This window comes from Salmo salar, chromosome 09, assembly GCF_965601325.2.
Source record: "Salmo salar chromosome 09, fSalSal1, whole genome shotgun sequence".
In the NCBI taxonomy this organism is placed as follows: Eukaryota; Metazoa; Chordata; class Actinopteri; order Salmoniformes; family Salmonidae; genus Salmo; species Salmo salar.
Window position 1 is genome coordinate 1,375,977 of NC_138299.1, and position 20,150 is coordinate 1,396,126.

Genomic DNA, 20,150 nt, shown 5'->3' on the forward strand with positions numbered 1-20,150 from the left:
CTATGTAAATAATCCATTACCTTTGATTCTCTTCATCAGATGTCACTTCCAGGTATCACAGGTCCATAACGAATGTAGTTTTGTTCAAAAAAGCTCATCATTTATGTCCAAAAATCTCCGTCTTGTTAGCACATGATCTAAGCCCGCCGGACTTCACTTCATGAACGAGGGGAAAAAATATATTTACGTTCGTTCAAACATGTCAAACGTTGTATAGCATAAATCATTAGGGCCTTTTTTAACCAGAACATGAATAATATTCAAGGTGGACGAATGCATTCTCTTTTATAACGTATTGGAACGAGGGTACCCAACATGAACTCGCGCGCCAGGTGTCTAATGGGCCATCATCGTTCCATGGCTCTTGTTCGGTCAGATCTCCCTCCAGAAGACTCAAAACACTTTGTAAAGGCTGGTGACATCTAGTGGAAGCAATAGGAAGTGCCAAAATATTCCTCAGCCCCTGTGTTTTTCAATGGCATAGGTTTAAAGGTAATACAACACATCAGGTATCCACTTCCTGTCAGAAAATGTCTCAGGGTTTTGCCTGCCAAATGAGTTCTGTTATACTCACAGACACCATTCAAACAGTTTTAGAAACTTTAGGGTGTTTTCTATCCATATATAATAAGTATATGCATATTCTAGTTACTGGGTAGGATTAGTAACCAGATTAAATCGGGTACATTTTTTTATCCAGCCGTGCAAATACTGCCCCCTAGCCCTAACAGGTTTTAACTAGGCAAATCAGTTAAGAACAAATTCTTATTTAACAATGACGACCTACCCCGGTCAAACCCTCCCCTAACCGGGACGACGCTAGGCCAATTCTGCACCGCTCTTCTGCACCTTGTCCCATAGTACCTTAGACCACTGCGCCACTTGGGAGCCCCTGAATACAGGATGGGTGTCATGTTTTGCCTAATAAATGAACTAAAAATGTACATTTTAACTTTCAAATGGCACCAAAAAGATGGTTGGAGGTCCACACAGAGAATGTTGATTTGAGTGGGAATATCCATTGTTTGAAAGGAAAGCGTCAATCTCCCATAGGAAACCTATTGAAATCATAGAAATAGCCTAGATAATAGAATACACATTCAAGTTGACCTTCGACGGATGGTGGACTGGCGGCCATCTTTCTGAGAGTAATTTAGACTAAAAAACTAAATACATTTTTTTTTCAAATGTCAGTGGCATACCAGCTAAATTGCAGTGGTCTGAAGGGATAGGTCCATTCTATGAATTCTGTTTCTATGATTGAAATGACACCTACCCTGTATTCAAGAGAATGCTGTGTCTAAACTGATGGCGGGCACAACAAAAACAACTCAGACCCTGTAAAATAGGGTCTAAGCTACAACATACAGTACTAGTCAAAAGTTTGGACACACCTATTAATTCAAGAGTTTTTCTTGACTTTTTACTATTTTTTCTACATTGTAGAGTAATAGTGAAGACATCAAAACTATGAAATAACACATCATGGAATCAAGTGGAATCAAGTAGTAACCAAAAAAAGTATTAAAACAAATCAAAATACATTTTAGATTCTTCAAAAGTAGCCACCCTTTGCCTTGATGACAGCTTTGCACACTCTTGGCATTCTCTCAACCAGCTTCATGAGGAATGCTTTTCCAACAGTCTTGAAGGAGTTCCCACATATGCTGAGCACTTGTTGGCTGCTTTTCCTTCAACCTGCGGTCCAACTCATCCCAAACCATCTCAAATTGGGTTGAGAATTGTAGAGGCCAGGTCATCTGATGCAGCACTCCATCACCCTCCTTGGTCAAATAGCCCTTACACAGCCTGGAGGTGTGTTTTGGGTCATTGTCCTGTTGAAAAACAAATGATAGTGGGACTAAGCGCAAACCAGATGGGATGGCGTATCGCTGCAGAATGCTGTGGTAGCCATGCTGGTTAAGTGTGCCTTGAATTCTAAATAAATCACAGACAGTGTCACCAGCAAAGCACCACCACACCTCCTCCTTCATGCTTCATGGTGGGAACCACACATGCGGAGATAATTTGTTCACCTACTCTGCATCTCACAATAATCTCAAATCTCAAATTTGTACTCATCAGAACAAAGGACAGATTTCCACCAATCTAATGTCCATTGCTCGTGTTTCTTGGCCCAATAAAGTCTCTTCTTCCAATTGGTGTCCTTTGGTAGTGGTTTCTTTGCAGCAATTCGACCATGAAGGCCTGATTCACGCAGTCTCCTCTGAACAGTTGATGTTGAGATGTGTCTGTTACTTGAACTCTGTGAAGCATTTAATTTGAGGTGCAGTTAACGCCAATGAACTTATCCCCTGCAGCTGAGGTAACTTTGGGTCTTCCTTTCCTGTGGCGGTCCTCATGAGAGCCAGTTTCATCATAGCGCTTGATGGTTTTTGCGACTGCACTTGAAGAAACTTTGAAAATTCTTGGGATTTCCCGGATTGACTGACCTTCATGTTCTAAAGTAATGATGGACTGTTGTTTCACTTTGCTTATTTGAGCTGTTCTTGCCATAATATGGACTTGGTCTTTTACCAATATGGCTATCTTCTGTATACCACCCCTACCTTGTCACAACACAACTGATTGTCTCAAACGCATTCAGGAGGAAAGAAATTGCCCAAATTAACTTAACGAGGAACACCTGTTAACTTCTATGGGCTAGGTGGGACGCTTGCCTACTCAACAGCCAGTGTAATCCCGTGGCGCGATATTCAAATACCTAAAAAATGCAAAAACTTCAATTTTTCAAACATATGACTATTTTACACAATTTTAAAGACAAGACTCTCGTTAATCTAACCACACTGTCTGATTTCAAAAAGGCTTTACAACGAAAGCAAAACATTAGATTATGTCAGCAGAGTACCCAGCCAGAAATAATCAGACACCCATTTTTCAAGCTAGCATATAATGTCACATAAACCCAAACCACAGCTAAATGCAGCACTAACCTTTGATGATCTTCATCAGATGACAACCCTAGGACATTATGTTATAAAATACATGCATGTTTTGTTCAATCAAGTTCATATTTATATCAAAAACCAGCTTTTTACATTAGCATCGTGCACTAACATGTGACTAGCATTCCCACCGAACACTGCCGGTGAATTTACTAAATTACTCACGATAAACGTTGAAAAAAAAACATAACAATTATTTTAAGAATTATAGATACAGAACTCCTCTATGCACTCGATATGTCCGATTTTAAAATAGCTTTTCGGTGAAAGCACATTTTGCAATATTCTCAGTAGATAGCCCGGCATCACAGGGCTAGCTATTTAGACACCCAGCATTTAGACACCCAGCAAGTTTAGCACTCACCAAAGTCAGATTTACTATAAGAAAAATGTTATTACCTTTGCTGTTCTTCGTCAGAATGCACTCCCAGGACTTCTACTTCAATAACAAATGTTGGTTTGGTCCCAAATAATCCATTGTTATATCCAAATAGTGGCGTTTTGTTCGTGCGTTCAAGACACTATCCGAAAGGGTAAATAAGGGTGACGAGCATGGCGCATTTCGTGACAAAAAATGTCTAAATATTCCATTACCGTACTTCGAAGCATGTCAACCGCTGTTTAAAATCAATTTTTATGCCATTTTTCTCCTAAAAAAGCGATAATATTCCGACCGGGAAAGCATGTATACGTACAAAGAGAGAGAAAATAAATACATCTCGTGCACGAGCGTGAGTCTCAGAGTACTCTGACCAGCCACTATCCAAACGCGATAATGTGTTTCAGCCAGAGGCTGCCTCGATATCATTCAGCTTTTTCCCGGGTTCTGAGAGCCTATGGGAGCCGTAGGAAGTTTCACGTTACGGCAAAGATCCTCAGTCTTCAATAAAAAGAGCCAAGATGAACAACAACTTGTCAGAGAGGGCGCTTCCTGTTTGGAATCTTCTCAGGTTTTTGCCTGCCATATGAGTTCTGTTATACTCACAGACACCATTCAACCAGTTTTAGACACTTTAGCGTGTTTTCTATCCAAAGCCAATAATTATATGCATATTCTAGTTACTGGGCAGGAGTAGTAACCAGATTAAATCGGGTACATTTTTTATCCGGCCGTGTCAATACTGCCCCCTAGCCCTAACAGGTTAATTGAAATGCATTCCAGGTGACTACCTCATGAAGCTGGTTGAGAGAATGCCAAGAGCGTGCAAAGCTGTCATCAAGGCAAAGGGTGGCTACTTTGAAGAATCTGAAATATATTTTAATTTGTTTAACACTTTTTTGGTTACTACATGATTCCATGTGTGTTATTTCATAATTTTGATGTCTTCACTATTATTCTACAATGTAGACAATTGTAAAAATAAACTAAAACACTTGAATGAGAAGGTGTGTCCAAACTTTTGACTTGTACTGTATGTGAAAAGAGAAAAATCGGAGTTTCCATGTTTTTAGACCATTTGTGTTAAAGGTAAAAAAAAGCCTGTTTGTAAGCTTTCAAATGTTATCAAACTCAAACTTTAACTTTTTCAGAGATGAAGACATGGATGACCAATTGTATTTTATTTGATTTTTTTATTTAACTAGGCAAGTCAGTTAATAACAACTTTGAGCACCTCCATCTCCTGAATGTTTTGACCACTACCATGGGCACACATGTTTGGAAGGTTTCATTCAAATCTAAAAGGAGTGCAGACAGAAAGTGAAATCATATGGAACGACCCAAAATTATCCCAAAGCCTGAGGTCTCATAACATTTTTATGCAATTTTTTATTTTTGCAAAAAATTCGAGTTCAAATTCTCGCTTGACCGGACTTTCTTCTAGTGCTCTCACAAAAAGGGAGAGAGAGGAGGGGTGAGGGGGGAGAGGAGTGAGTTCCCTGTCAATAAGGAGAACTGAGTGAGAATTCAAAGAGCCCAACATACAAGGGCCAACAATGTGTGGAGTCAGTCATCTGCATCATTGGTCGAATACACAACTGAAAAGGCATCGCTTCCTGCATGTACAATACAGAGTTTTAAGACCTTCCGGTTTACACCCTGGGAACAAAATAATCTGAGAATAGACACTCCTTCTACACCATGTCCCAAAGTCAACAATATTAACATACGGATGTTACATTCCCCAGCTAGAAAGCAAAAATTGTCGCTCAAACAGAAGGTGTCTCTAACAACCAAAATGAAACAGGTGGGGGTTTGAATGACACTCGTGTGTGTACACTGAAAGTTGACTAGCAACAACTGGGACTTAAGTCACCCACCATGAGCGGCCACAAAATTTGCCTAAATCATCAACCCTTGGAAAAGGGTACGAGTACGAGTCCGACTTAGTAACGCCATTGAGTTTCAGAAAATCTTAGTTACTCTATTTTCAGGAGTTACTCGATAGGCATATTGTTTGATTGGGGCAAAGTCCCCAATGTCAATGTCATGATTGAGTACATTTGTCTGAGTTGGCACATATGAGATTAAACCCTGATATTCTAAAAGCAGTGCAACAATGTTGTCTAGAATCTCTGAGTTACTCAATCGTCCAACAGGCACAGGATGTATTGGGCTTTCCTTCTGCACTTGAGGAAGACTATAGTCAACGGTGACAGCAGTGGCCACAGGCAGAACATCACTACCGGTTTTCACCAACCATAGCGGGTGAAGTATGGTTTCAACATGTTGACATGACACAGCTGGGTTTTTTCCTGCACAATAATGGCGATAAAGTAATCCAGATTAACAACTGTTTTTCACTATGGGGTAAGGGCTTGAAAGCGAGCTTGCAACAGTGACCCCCGAATGGGTAACAAAACCAAGACTTGGTCACCCACATCGAAAGTGCGGTTTTGGGCCTTTCGACCTTACCAAACTTTCATATTTGTTTGCAGATTCTCACTGGCAAATTCACAGGCGCAGTGCAATCTGTATCGAAAAGCGCTAACGTGCTCCAACAGATTAGTTTTTTTGTGTTTAAACAGGGTAAGCTGTTGCCCTGCAACAACCTCTCCCTCAGCAAGCTCAAAGGACCTCTGACATGATGTCCAACCACAAGCTTATTCAGACTAAAACCCGAGAGATTCCTGAACAACCTCCCTTGTTGCAAACAGCACAAGACGGACCCCTTCATCCCAGTCTTTCTCAAACTCAAAGCAGTAAGCTCTCAACATAGACTTCAAAGGCTGATGAAATCTCTCAAGAGCACTTTGAGACTCTGGGGGGTAGGTACTAGAGGGGCAATGGGTAACACCCAACTGCTGTAGCACTTGCTGGAAGACCATTTAAATTAAATTCGAACCTTGGTCTGATTGCTCTACCTGCGGAAGGATTTACATTAAGCCACAACATCTTGTTTCAGACCAGACCAGAAGAAGTTACACAAGATACGTCATGCTGACCCCAAGATGGCCTGCAATACTACCACCGTGATTCAACCTTAGAATCTCTGTCACGGGTATCGTCGGTGAAGGAGGACCAAAATGCAGCAGCACGAGTAGCTGGCTTCCGGCTCTTCCTAGGCCTAGCCAAACTACCCGTGTGCCCCCCCAAATTTGTTTTATTGGGGGTGCCTCTCGTGCTTCTCCCTCAGCGCGTCCAAGGCCTCGTACCTCCGCCTCTCTGCCTTGGCTGCCTCGATTTCCCACTGCGGGCGGCGATAATCCCCAGCCTGGTGCCAAGGTCCAGCCCCGTCTAGAACTTCCTCCCAGGTCCATCTCTCCCGCCAGTCCAACTCGAAGTCCCACTGCTCCTTCCTCTGCTGCTTGGTCCTGGTGTGGTGGGTGATTCTGTCACGGGTATCGTCGGTGAAGGAGGACCAAAATGCAGCAGGACTGTGTTTGTTCATTTTGAACATTTATTTAAATCAAAAAACGAACACAAAAAACAACAAACAAGAGAACGAACGATCCACTGACAGTCTGGCAAGGCACAAGGCTAACACAGAACAATCTCCCACAAATGACAAACACAAACACACCCTAATATATGGGACTCTCAATCAAAGGCAAATAGACAACACCTGCCTTCAACTGAGAGTCCCAACCCCAATTAACCAAACATAGAAACAGACACACTAGACTAAACATAGAATACATGAAAATCAAACAGTGCTCAAAAACCCCGGAATACTTAAATCAAATGCCCCTTCAACAAACACACCACCCCGAACCACATAAAACGAATACCCTCTGCCACGTCCTGACCAAACTACAATACCAATTAACCCTTATACTGGCCAGGACGTGACAGTACCCCCCCCCCCCTTAAAGGTGCTAACCCCGGAAGCACCTTAACAAAAATAACCCCAAACAACACCAAAAGAAAAATTCCCCCCTACTAAAGGGAGGGTGGCTGCCGTCAACGACGGCACTGTGCTACACCCCCCCTCCCCAACCCACCTATCTCTGGAGGTGGCTCCGGTTCAGGCCGTTCCAGGCTGTCGGGGCAGTCTGGCAGCTCGGGGCGGTCTGGCAGCTCGGGGCAGTCTGGCGGCTCGGGACGGTCTGGCGGCTCCGGCGGTTCGGGGCGGTCTGGCCACTCCGGCGGTTCAGGGCGGTCGGGCCACTCCGGCGGTTCAGGGCGGTCGGGCCACTCCGGCGGTTCAGGGCGGTCGGGCCACTCCGGCGGTTCAGGGCGGTCGGGCCACTCCGGCGGTTCAGGGCGGTCGGGCCACTCCGGCGGTTCAGGGCGGTCGGGCCACTCCGGCGGTTCAGGGCGGTCGGGCCACTCCGGCGGTTCAGGGCGGTCGGGCCACTCCGGCGGTTCTGGGTTGGTCGGGCCACTCCGGCAGTTCAGGGCGGTCGGGCCACTCCGGCAGTTCAGGGCGGTCGGGCCACTCCGGCAGTTCAGGGCGGTCGGGCCACTCCGGCAGTTCAGGGCGGTCGGGCCACTCCGGCAGTTCAGGGCGGTCTGGCCATTCTGGCGACTGTTGACTGGCGGGCATCTCTGGCGACTGTTGACTGGCGGGCAGCTCTGACGACTGTTGACTGGCGGGCAGCTCTGACGACTGTTGACTGATGGGCAGCTCTGACGGGGAAGCTCTGACGACTGTTGACTGGCGGGCAGCTCTGACGACTGTTGACTGGCGGGCAGCTCTGACGACTGTTGACTGGCGGGCAGCTCTGGCGACTGTTGACTGGCGGGCAGCTCTGACGACTGTTGTCTGGCGGGCAGCTCTGACGACTGTTGACTGGCGGGCAGCTCTGACGACTGTTGACTGGCGGGCAGCTCTGACGACTGTTGACTGGCGGGCAGCTCTGACGACTGTTGACTGGCGGGCAGCTCTGACGACTGTTGACTGGCGGGCAGCTCTAGTGACTGTTGACTGGCGGGCAGCTCTAGTGACTGTTGACTGGCGAGGCTGGGTTTACGCACTTGAAGCCTGGTGCGTGGTGCTGGTACTGGGCGTACCAGATTGGGAACACGCACCTCCAGGCTAGTGCGGGGAGCGGGAACAGGACGAGTCGGACTGGGTTGACGCACTTCCGGGTCCGCACGAGAGACAGGAGCTGGAAACCCAGGGCTATGGAGGCGCACAGTCGGTCTTGATCTTACCTCCTGCACAACCCGTCTTGGCTGGATAGAACTAGTAGCCCTGTACGAGCGGGGTGCTTGTACAGGGCAGACTGGGCTGTGCAGGGGCCTGATGGTAGCCGTGCGTAGAGCGGGAGTTGGGTAGCCTGGTCCTCGGAGGCGTACCGGCGACCAGATGCGCTGCGCAGGCATCCTCCTACCAGGCTGGATGCCCGCTCTAGCACGGCACCTGCGAGGGGCTGGAATAACGCGCACCGGACTGTGCGTGCGTATGGGTGAGACAGTGCGCTCCTCAGCGAAACATGGCGCTCTCCACCTCATACGCTCCTCCATATAACCACGGGTAGCTGGCTTCCGGCTCTTCCTAGGCCTAGCCAAACTACCCGTGTGCCCCCCCCCAAAAAAAAATTATTGGGGTGCCTCTCGTGCTTCTCCCTCAGCGCGTCCAAGGCCTCCTACCTCCGCCTCTCTGCCTTGGCTGCCTCGATTTCCCACTGCGGGCGGCGATAATCCCCAGCCTGGTGCCAAGGTCCAGCCCCGTCTAGAACTTCCTCCCAGGTCCATCTCTCCCGCCAGTCCAACTCGAAGTCCCACTGCTCCTTCCTCTGCTGCTTGGTCCTGGTGTGGTGGAAGATTCTGTCACGGGTATCGTCGGTGAAGGAGGACCAAAATGCAGCAGGACTGTGTTTGTTCATTTTGAACATTTATTTAAATCAAAAAACGAACACAAAAAACAACAAACAAGAGAACGAACGATCTACTGACAGTCTGGCAAGGCACAAGGCTAACACAGAACAATCTCCCACAAATGACAAACACAAACACACCCTAATATATGGGACTCTCAATCAAAGGCAAATAGACAACACCTGCCTTCAACTGAGAGTCCCAACCCCAATTAACCAAACATAGAAACAGACACACTAGACTAAACATAGAATACATGAAAATCAAACAGTGCCCAAAAACCCCGGAATACTTAAATCAAATGCCCCTTCAACAAACACACCACCCCGAACCACATAAAACGAATACCCTCTGCCACGTCCTGACCAAACTACAATACCAATTAACCCTTATACTGGCCAGGACGTGACAATCTCTTGTCGAAGCTGTAACTGGAAAGGCAATTTGAGATACTCTGGGCCAATCGTCTTGTACAGAAATGGCCCTATAACGCCATTTCCCCATCAGAACACCACTTCTGTCAAAGTAACCCCCACGAACTTCATCAAACTCCTCCTCTGAACGTATCTCTTTAAAAAGTGGGGAGAGGGTACCATCTTTACTCTGTTTCGCAATCAGCTGCTTCCTAGACATCGATGTGTCAACTGTATGGACCCTATCTTCTTTCAGTGGTCCTTCAAACTTGCTCACCTTTGTAGTTTTCAAAGAAGAGGTCAACTCAGGAGGTTTAACTTGTTATGGAGAGGGGGCAGTATTTTCACGGCCGGATAAAAAACGTACCCGATTTAATCTGGTTATTACTCCTGCCCAGAAACTAGAATATGCATATAATTAGTAGCTTTGGATAGAAAACACTCCAAAGTTTCTAAAACAGTTTGAATGGTGTCTGTGAGTATAACAGAACTCAAATGGCAGGCCAAAACCTGAGAAGATTCTGTACAGGAAGTACCCTGTCTGACCATTTCTTGGCCTTCTTTGTCATCTCTGCTGTAACGTGACACTTTCTAAGGCTCCCATAGGCTCTCAGAAGGCGCCAGAACGTTGAATGATGACTCTGCAGTCTCTGGCTGAAAAACAGTAGCGCATTTGGATAGTGGTCGATCTGAGAACAATGAGACGGGTGCGCGCATGCACGTGAAGAGGCCATTTGACATTTTCAGTCTTTGAACGAAAACAACGTCTCCCGGTCGGAATATTATCGCTATTTTACGAGAAAAATCGCATGAAAATTGATTTTAAACAGCGTTTGACATGCTTCGAAGTACGGTAATGGAATATTTTGAAATTTTTTGTCACGATACGTGCCGGCGCATCACCCTTCGTTACCCTTCGGATAGTGTCTTGAACGCACGAACAAAACGCCGCTATTTGGATATAACTATGGATTATTTGGAACCAAACCAACATTTGTTGTTGAAGTAGAAGTCCTGGGAGTGCATTCTGACGAAGAACAGCAAAGGTAATCCAATTTTTCTTATAGTAAATCTGAGTTTGGTGAGTACCAAACTTGGTGGGTGTTAAAATAGCTAGCCTGTGATGGCCGGGCTATCTACTCAGAATATTGCAAAATGTGCTTTCACCGAAAAGCTATTTTAAAATCGGACACCGCGATTGCATAAAGGAGTTCTGTATCTATAGTTCTTAAAATAATTGTTATGTTTTTTGTGAACGTTTATCGTGAGTAATTTAGTAAATTCACCGGAAGTGTTCGGTGGGAATGCTAGTTCTGAACGTCACATGCTAATGTAAAAAGCTGGTTTTTGATATAAATATGAACTTGATTGAACAAAACATGCATGTATTGTATAACATAATGTCCTAGGAGTGTCATCTGATGAAGATCATCAAAGGTTAGTGCTGCATTTAGCTGTGGTTTTGGTTTTTGTGACATTATATGCTAGCTTGAAAAATGGGTGTCTGATTATTTCTGGCTGGGTACTCTCCTGACATAATCTAATGTTTTGCTTTCGTTGTAAAGCCTTTTCGGACAGTGTGGTTAGATAAAGGAGAGTCTTGTCTTTAAAATGGTGTAAAATAGTCATATGTTTGAAAAATTGAAGTTTTCGGATTTTCCAGGACTTTGTATTTCGCGCCACGCCCTATCATTGGATATTGGAGCGGTGTTCCACTAGCGGAACATCTAGATGTAAGAGGTTAAAGAAATCAGAATCACACAAACGTCTCAGACAGATCGATCAAGATGGGGTTGCTGACATCCTCCTCAACACTAGACTTGCTCCCAGCAACTTTCTTAGACAGCATGTTAACGGAGCACGCTGGGAACACTCTAGGGTACTTTTCAGGTAACCCATCAGATTCCTTACAAACGACAGGATTTGGCACGACATCACCTCCAGCCAAATCTTTTTCCAAAATGAAGGAGACCCCCCTTCACTGCTAGGCTAGGCTTCACTCCAACGACAGCGAACCAGAAACAAGATCAGACTCAAGTTCCACATTATATAAAGGAACTTACATGCAACCCATCTCCACTCTTTGTACTAAGACAATGTAACCAGTTGATGAAGTGTCAGACGAAGGCAAAACACTCTCCAAAATGAAGGATTGGGCTTCCCCAGTGTCTTGCAGGACCTTCACTGGCTGCCTAACAGAATCACCACTCGGTAGAGACACGAACCCGTCTGAAACATCAGATCTAAAATCTTGATTAGGAGATACACCAGTCTCAACCAACCAGAGACTTGATGGGCTGGAGTGCTCCCACAAGAAGAAACAGCTTTTACTCCCTCACAATGTTCTGTTTCCTCTTAGGACACAGAGACAATGTGCCCTTTCTCACAGCAGTAACGATAAACTGGCGGATGCGGAAAAAAAGTTGTTTTCTGCTGATCTTTATCTTTGGGCACTGTAGAAAAAGACTGAAACCTTGTAGTAGGATGTGTCTTCTCGGGATTGCTTTTCGCATTGGCATAACTACTGGGTTCTTTGTTTGTAAAGGTAGGTTTATGTGTCAACACAAACTCATCTGCACAGACTGCAGCTTTCTCAAGAGTGAGATCCTTGTGATCATCAATGTAGGTAGCAACCCTTTAATGAAGGCAATTCTTGAACTGCTTGAGAAGTATGTGTCTTTAAATCCTCAAGGTCCTTGACCTCTTGAGAACCACACCACCGATCAAGAATACATGCTTGTTCCCTTGCAAACTCAACATGGCTTTGTATTTCTGTCTTCCATAATTTACAGAACAGTTGTCTGTATGCATCTGGGACCAACTCATAAACCAGAAGGGTAACAGCTTTAACAGTGTCATAATCAGAACTCTGGTCAAGAGATAAAGCGACGTACACTTTCCGAGCTTTTCTCACAAGGACACTTACCAAATATCTCGCGGCCATTTTAGGCATGTGGCAATCTGCTCAAACAGAGTAAAATATACGTCCACTTTTTCTTTGAAAGGCGGTACAAGTCGGCTGTTCCGACCAAGATCAAACTCTGCTGAGGGTGCAGGATGGCTTGACTAGATTCAGAGTTCTTCCAAATCTCTTAATCGAATGGCATGCTCCCATTCCTGTTCCCATTCCTCGTGCTCAATCTCTAATTTCTGTTGTTCCCATTTTGTCTTTAGTTCTACCTCTCGCAAGTTGCACGTCTATGGGGTGTACTCTACCACCCGTAGGACCCTTTTCATCATCCTCGCTCTACGGAAGGATTTCATCCTACACAAACAGTATAGACAAACTCTGACTACTCATTTCGAATTGGCATGTGCAACTTTGATGTCATAGTGCTTTGCAATGACAAGCAGATTCTCCATCGTACATTTATCTAGTATCTCCCATGTAGGGTTTTCCACAAATGCTTTTTTTATGCAACTTTCAAAATGATTCCACCAATCTTATAACCCCTCTGGGTGGATGTCAGTGACAAACTGTCTGGGCACAGCTGAGCAACTGCCATACTACTGGGAAACAAGAACCCGGACGAGCCCCATTTTGTTACATTCCCCAGCAAGAAACCCCAAATTGTCACTCAAAACAGAAGGGAGAACTAGCAAAGAGTCACAAACAACCAAACAGGTGGGGTTCTAAGAGGGGGTTCTGAAAGTCACTCATGGGCGTGTCCACTGAAAATTGACTAGAAACAACTGGGACTTAAGTCACCCACCATGAGAGACCACTAAATTTGCCCAACAAGAGGCAAACAAAATAAAACCAACACCAAACTTAATGACCGGAAGCAAACCAAAATGGTGGAACAAAACAAAAACCAGGAAGATCAGATAAAGGATTGTTTTTTAGAAATCAAAATCAGGAGCGCCAACTAAAAGGTATTAACCCTCCACATCTCTTAAGCCAACTGGAGCACTAGGCCAGCACAGGTGAAACACCTTCCCACTAACGAGATGACAAACCAGCACAGGTGTAACACATACTGACTAATGAGGTGACATCAATCGGTGCGCCCCATCTGCAAACGTCCAACCTCAAAATATTAATGGAAAAATCAAAGCCTATAACACTGCCAATGTAAACAACAAATACAGGAGGCAAATAAGCACATTTGCCATCACTAATCCCCAATCTGCCGTACCAACATGGCAACAGGAACCGCACTGGGTGGCAGGCAGTCAGCATGATAGAGATATCGTTACTAGAACATGCCAACCCTGGTGTCACAGACAGCATTGGGAACATTCCACAGTGCCAGTCTATTACTTAATATGCTAGGGTGGGATGTTCTCACTGTGTCACAGTTTTGACACAGTGAGCAGTCATGCTATGGCACAGAAAGCAGTCAATTAACACACACACTATTTTAGTATAATATAATAGTCGTCTGCCTCTGCATGTCATGGCCAAAGTTCTCTCCAGGGGAAGGTGGAGTGTGTTTAAAGCGGCAGAGATTTTGTGCTGATAAGACTGGTACAGTATGTCTGCTAGTGGGTATCTGACACTAGTCAAAAGGCCCAGTTCGAATACTTCAGAAAGGCCTCAGAAATAAACATTGTTTAGATTGAGGAAAGTGATAAGGTGGTAACCTTTTATTCACCAATCCAATCACTTAAAGATCTGTGTATGTACCGCAAGGAAAGAAGGACGGAATGAAGGATCAAGAAATAATTTCTAAAGTATTCGAACAGGGCCACAGTCTGCTGAATCACCAGCCGTGCCTGCACAGTTGTACAGTATATTCCACAAACTTTACATGCTTCGGCACATCACTGCCTCTTTCAGCCCACAAAGGCTGTCCAACCCATGGCCTATTCATATGAAATAGGTCCTGGAAGAAATGTAACCATTAAATTCCCTGCAGGGCCAGGCTCTTAAATTGGACAATGCAAGACCTTCCATCAATACCCCAGCCATTCTTGTGGCGGGGAAGGGACACAACACCATCTTTATCAATTTGAATATTTTTCAAATTAAATGGTAAGTGCGTAAATTAGACTTGAGGTCTGAGGCTTACTGATTTTTCACATGCTTTTATGGCAAAGTTGGTTGTTGTCTAGACTAGGATGCAGTAAGGGTGTGGTCAAGAGATAGGGTTGAGGACCTGGGGCCCAAACAACTGAATAAAGCCCCTTTATATCCCATCTGATATAGGCCTAGATTAAAATAAATTGAAGGACATTTTGATGGAGCGCTTTCATGCAAAGCATGATTCCACTTATATTCCACTTATCCAGCTCTGAATAAAATGGAAGGGTTTTACTCAAGCAATCAAACATAATAGTGGACTGATTGCGGAGAAAAAAAAAAGAAAATCTGTGAATTTAGCCTACATTTTTGGCATATTTGGCCTTCATTTAGGAGGAGCCAAAATGACAATCTTAACATAAATGTTGAAAACTATACCCTTACTGAGGAAAGTGAATGTGCAACCATCTCTGGAGTTGCATTTATTGACTGTGGCACTAACCACTATAGTATTGAGTCAAATGTCAAGAATAATTGAGAGGAAAACATCCCATGAAACGACTAGCCTACTTGACAAACACAATCCCCAAAATAATAACAGCACTTGCCCTAATTTTTGTGGATATACACAAAGACTGACGAATGCCAGAGGACAGAAGAGAAAACACAAAGATATCCCAAAGGCTTTAGCAGGCCGTGACAGATTCTGGGTTAAAGGAGAGGCCCATCCTTCCTAGATACACACAAAAGGGATTTGGTACAGAGAGACAACTGTCTGGAGTGTCATTGACATGTTCAATTTAAGACAATAAATCATATAAATGTCAGTGATAATAGCTTGGGAATTCCACATCAGATGAAAGTAAAAGCATTTCTTATGGATAAAATGGCCATTTGGTTATACGTTAGCCTGTGTTATACTTTATGATATGTGTTAACCGATATGTTATGTGTAAATGTTCTGTCCCCAAGTAGTTGCTTCCAGAACAGGGTCTTCATTTAGGCACAGGCACCCTTGCCTACCTTGTCCATGTCAGCCCGCAGACTTCTCCAATTACATAACGCTCACTGATCAAGTTTCTGTACATGTGGCTAAAATACCCTCTGTGATGAAGAGAGAAAGGCGCTGTGTTATGGTTGTGACAATATACATTAACCCTGATGTGACTTCCATTACTGTTGCACACAATAGGGTCACGGGAGGCAGCCTTGCCGGAAAAGTATTATCGTCTTTGCGTGGATATAATAGCAATACTAAATGGGAGTCTCATTGGCATGGGTCATATTCACATAATAGCTTCCAAAATAGCAATCTGTTTCAGTACGGGCTATTGTAAGTTCCAGTGACTGAAACTTTCCAGGCAAACATTTAGCTTGTTTATTTCAGGATATAAACAGTAGTCAGTAGTAGGCATTTCTGCCTAGAAAACTGGTTTAGGAAGGAGCTCTAAAGTTACATATAGCTAGCGACATTTGCTTTTTGTATTATTTGGACAGGTTACTGACAAAGGCATGGGCTCTGAATAGGTAAAGCATGCCACATTATGCTGCAATTTCCATTGTGTCTTGCGTTCAGAATAATAAACTTAAGGCCTTTCAACGGCCATTTGTGCTATTCTCTTTGCAAGAAGAATATGTCCGACGTCTTACAAGGACATAGGGGATAAGAGAGAGTGTGTGATAGCTCACACAAAACAAATGAATGTAATTCAATGCAGGGGTGTGTCGGCTCAAATTCATAGTCAAATCAATAACACCCCATGGCATCATAGATCTTATTCAACACCACCACCCCCCTTGGCTTTCACAGAATACAGCGGGGGCATTTTCAGACAAGTTTCAGACTCACATTTTCAGACAAGTTCAAGTCTGCATACTACTGACTCAGTGTGCTGGCTAGCCTTGCCTATAGCTCAGGGAAATTCCAAGGTAATGTAATTGAACTGAGACTCTATGTATGCCAAACTAAAATCATTGATTTCAAAGTTTAACAAACCATACAACTATGCACAAGGACTACTTTTAACAATTTACACAGAATATTTTGCAAAAACATTTAACTAAGAACTAACTAACCGTAACCCTCTGTTTTTTTGTGATCATGTTTTTTAAAAACTCCTAAATATCTGCTCCGAATTAAGATAAGAAAATGTCTGCAGAAAGAATGGGGAGTCAGCTATGACATGGACTGTACTGAACTATACTCTACTTTTCTTTACTGTACTTTACTGTGCTCTACTGTAATGTACTATGCTGTCAAAACATAGAACGTCCAGGACATCTATGTTTGGCCCAAATGAAGGCCGGTCCAGACGTATATGGACATTGAAATCAAGGCTGGTCTGGACCTGACTAAAAAACGAGGTCTGTGGACGTTGAAATCAAGTCAGAGTCGGGAGAGGTGACATTATCGGAGAGAGAGAGGAGAGAGAGGGAGGGGTTGTCCAGACTTTTCACACTCGCTTTGACAACCAGACAACAGAAAGAGAAAGAAAATAGTTCTCAGCTATACATAACAGTATGCCAGAGGAAAAGAGGACAGCAGCAGGTGACCCAACTGTGGTTTGTGACTACTATGATTTCAGAAATTCTGTTACCGATTTATTAAGAGAATTTTGAGTTGTAATCACTTAACAATTCATACACAAAATTGATGTCAGTAAAAACACTAGTAATTGATAGGTCTACTTTTACTTGTTACTTTTGTGAACTTTCATTATCCTCCCTACTCACGAGGGAGAGAAATTAGAAAATATCTTTAAGATGTAGGTTTTTGGTAATGGAATTTCAAGGCAATGTTTCTTAAACTTACAGAAAGCACTAGATTCCCCTGAACGAAATATAAGTGTTGATGTTAGTTGACAGGGGTCTTTACTTCAACATTAACATGTTTTGATATATTTCTGATACCTTTTAATAATTTTTTCTGGTAGATGTTTTCTAAGACCCCTTTTCCATCTGTTTGACAAGATATCAATGCCTTTACTTATTCCTCATTTTTAGGATTGAAAACGGTAGAAAAATGTATATGCCTTAATTTCTCAAAAATATAGACTCTTACCTTTCATTTGACACCCAATTTCACATGCTCCTATTAACTTCACATGTTGATGCTCATGGGTCATTTTACATGGAAATGGCTCTTTATGAAAGCGCTAGCAGTTAGCCTATTGACTAAGCTAGCCTATAGCTGAAATAGCCTACTGCAAGCCTATAGCCTAGTAACTGTGCCTCACTAAGGTTTGTTTTTTCAGGGGAAGGTAATAACAGGCTTTTCCCCTCTTAAGCGGAGGCAACCTCTCCTCCATTGGGAAGAGGAAGGAGGGAAGAAGGAAAAGGGCAGGGAGAGGCTGCTGCAGCAGAGGCAGTAGTCTACAACACCCTATGGCTAAATTGTGCCCAGATGAACTGGAGTGATACACAAACCATGAGCTGGGACCAAATAGAGACAAGCAGAACGAACACAGGCAAAGGCTACCCTTCCCTATTTCTTTCTGTCTAACTCTCTTAAACACTTACACAGATAAGCACACACACACACACACACACACACACACACACACACACACACACACACACACACACACACACACACACACACACACACACACACACACACACACACACACACACACCTTCCCTAGGCTATGACCTCACTTCCTTTTACATCCCTGCGCTCTGTGTGTGTGTGTGGGGGGGGGGGGGGGGGGGGGCTGAGAGGGTAGTAAAACCAGCTTTTTCACACTCTCTTTTCTTGGAGCTCTGCATGCCATCCCCAAGACAAACATCCCCGATCCCCTATAAGGAAACTATAAAACCCTTTACAAACATCAATCCTTCTGAAACAAAGACTCTTAAACCGTATCTTCCCATCTTGGTGACAAATCAGCCAATAACCAATGGAGGGAAAAAGAACAGCTAGAGAAATGCTGTCTCTGTCTTCCCCAGGACAAAAAGCAACAACGGTTCCTACGTACCTCTGAAGTGCATAAGAGCCACTGGCTGGAAAGGCCCATTGGAATTAGGTGCATCCACAACCATCCTCATTCCAGCTTTAGTGCATGTCAACATCTAAACTCGACCAGGAAGGCAATCCACTTAAGGCAAGGAGCCAGCCTCCATTTTAACACAAAAGCAGATCAGAAAATGAAGCTCTCTGGTGCTGCTGGAGGGAACTGGCTAGTTAGTGATGTCAGCGGCAAGGAGCGAGCCGGTTGGCTGAACACAGGCACACAAACTGATATAGGCAGGCAGCTGGGAAAGGCAGATTATTGGTGGAAGGAGAGCAGGAGGAGGGACTTGCAGGGACATTTGGCTCTTATTCGTCACTGTATTTTATTCTAAATATTACTGAATATGACTCTCAAGTGCCTAATGGTTGGTCAAATTCTCAATTTAAAGGAGCAAGTTGCGTACATGATGGACCTATTGTAATGTGATCAAACCAAAACACAAACGCTGCAAAAATGACACCACACTGCAACTTTTGCTAGGCAAATCTCAAATAATAAACTACACTGAAAATATCACACTGAAAATAATGTTGTATCAGTGAGTATTATTGTATCACAAAAACTGTTGGCTATCCCTGTAACCATTCCACTTGCAGTAGCAGTGCTAAATCATTGGTGGAATATGCCTACTGTGTATGTGATAATGTGAGATGGCCTTTTAAAATGTAGATTTTGTCCCACAAATTTTACTGAGCTGTAATTACACTAACAACATTGTGTATACATGTTGAGCAGTTTTGGCAATTACCCAAGCAGAATAGGGGCTGCTCCTTACTCCACTTTTGTAATAGCAAAAAACACTCAAGTCCATTATTATGCATTTACTAAAACAATATTGTTACTATAGTATTACTACCCATGTATAACAACTTCAGTGGATTTATTTACATAATTTATCTAAGGCGTAGCAAATAAAATAACTGACAGGACAATTTTAGCATTTGCTGCATCATGTTTGGTAACTAGTGTGCACAGTACAGTAGCTCACAATATAAACAGGAAATGAAAGTGAGAAAATAAAAAAAGATGCGAAACTAGAAAATGCAGGAAATGCCCTCTTTGCTCATGCATCGATGCACATATCTACTGTATTCTCCACACAATTACATACACTCCCCTACATATTTATTTGGACAGTGAAGATAGAACTTGACATTTGGTTCTATACCCCAGCATTTGGATTTGAGATCAAATGTTTCATATGAGGAGACAGTACCGAATGTCACCTTTTATTTTAGGGTATTTTCATACATATCTGTTTTACCGTTTAGAAATGAAAGCACTTTATGTATATAATCCCCCCAATTTGAAGGTGTCATAAGTACTTAGACAAATTATCTTATGTGTATTAAAGTAATCAAAGGTTTAGTATTTGGTCCCATATTCCTAGCACGCAATGACTACATCAAGCTTGTGACTCTACAAACTTGTTGGATGCATTTGCAGTTTGTTTTGGTTGTGTTTCAGATTATGTGGTGCCCAATAGAAATTAATGGTACATAATGTATTGTGTCATTTTTGAGTCACTTTTATTGTAAATAAGAATAGAATATGTTTCTAAACACTTCTAAATTAATGTGGATG

General features: G+C 43.5%; 1 protein-coding gene across 9 annotated transcripts in view; it reads right to left on the reverse strand.

Annotated features, from left to right (window-relative positions):
* LOC106610635 (serine/threonine-protein phosphatase 2A 56 kDa regulatory subunit gamma isoform) overlaps positions 1 to 18,748 on the reverse strand; it is a 60,145-nt gene extending 41,397 nt beyond the window's left edge. For all 9 annotated transcript variants that reach the window (XR_001329939.3, XR_006770914.2, XR_006770913.2 and 6 more), the window contains exon 1: positions 18,531 to 18,748. Coding sequence is in view for 5 of the 9 variants with exons in the window: in XM_014210072.3 (XP_014065547.1) it covers positions 18,531 to 18,624 (94 nt within the window). In the remaining 4 variants the exon portion in view is untranslated. The remainder of the gene's footprint in view (positions 1 to 18,530) is intronic.
* Between the last annotated feature and the right edge of the window lie 1,402 nt (positions 18,749 to 20,150).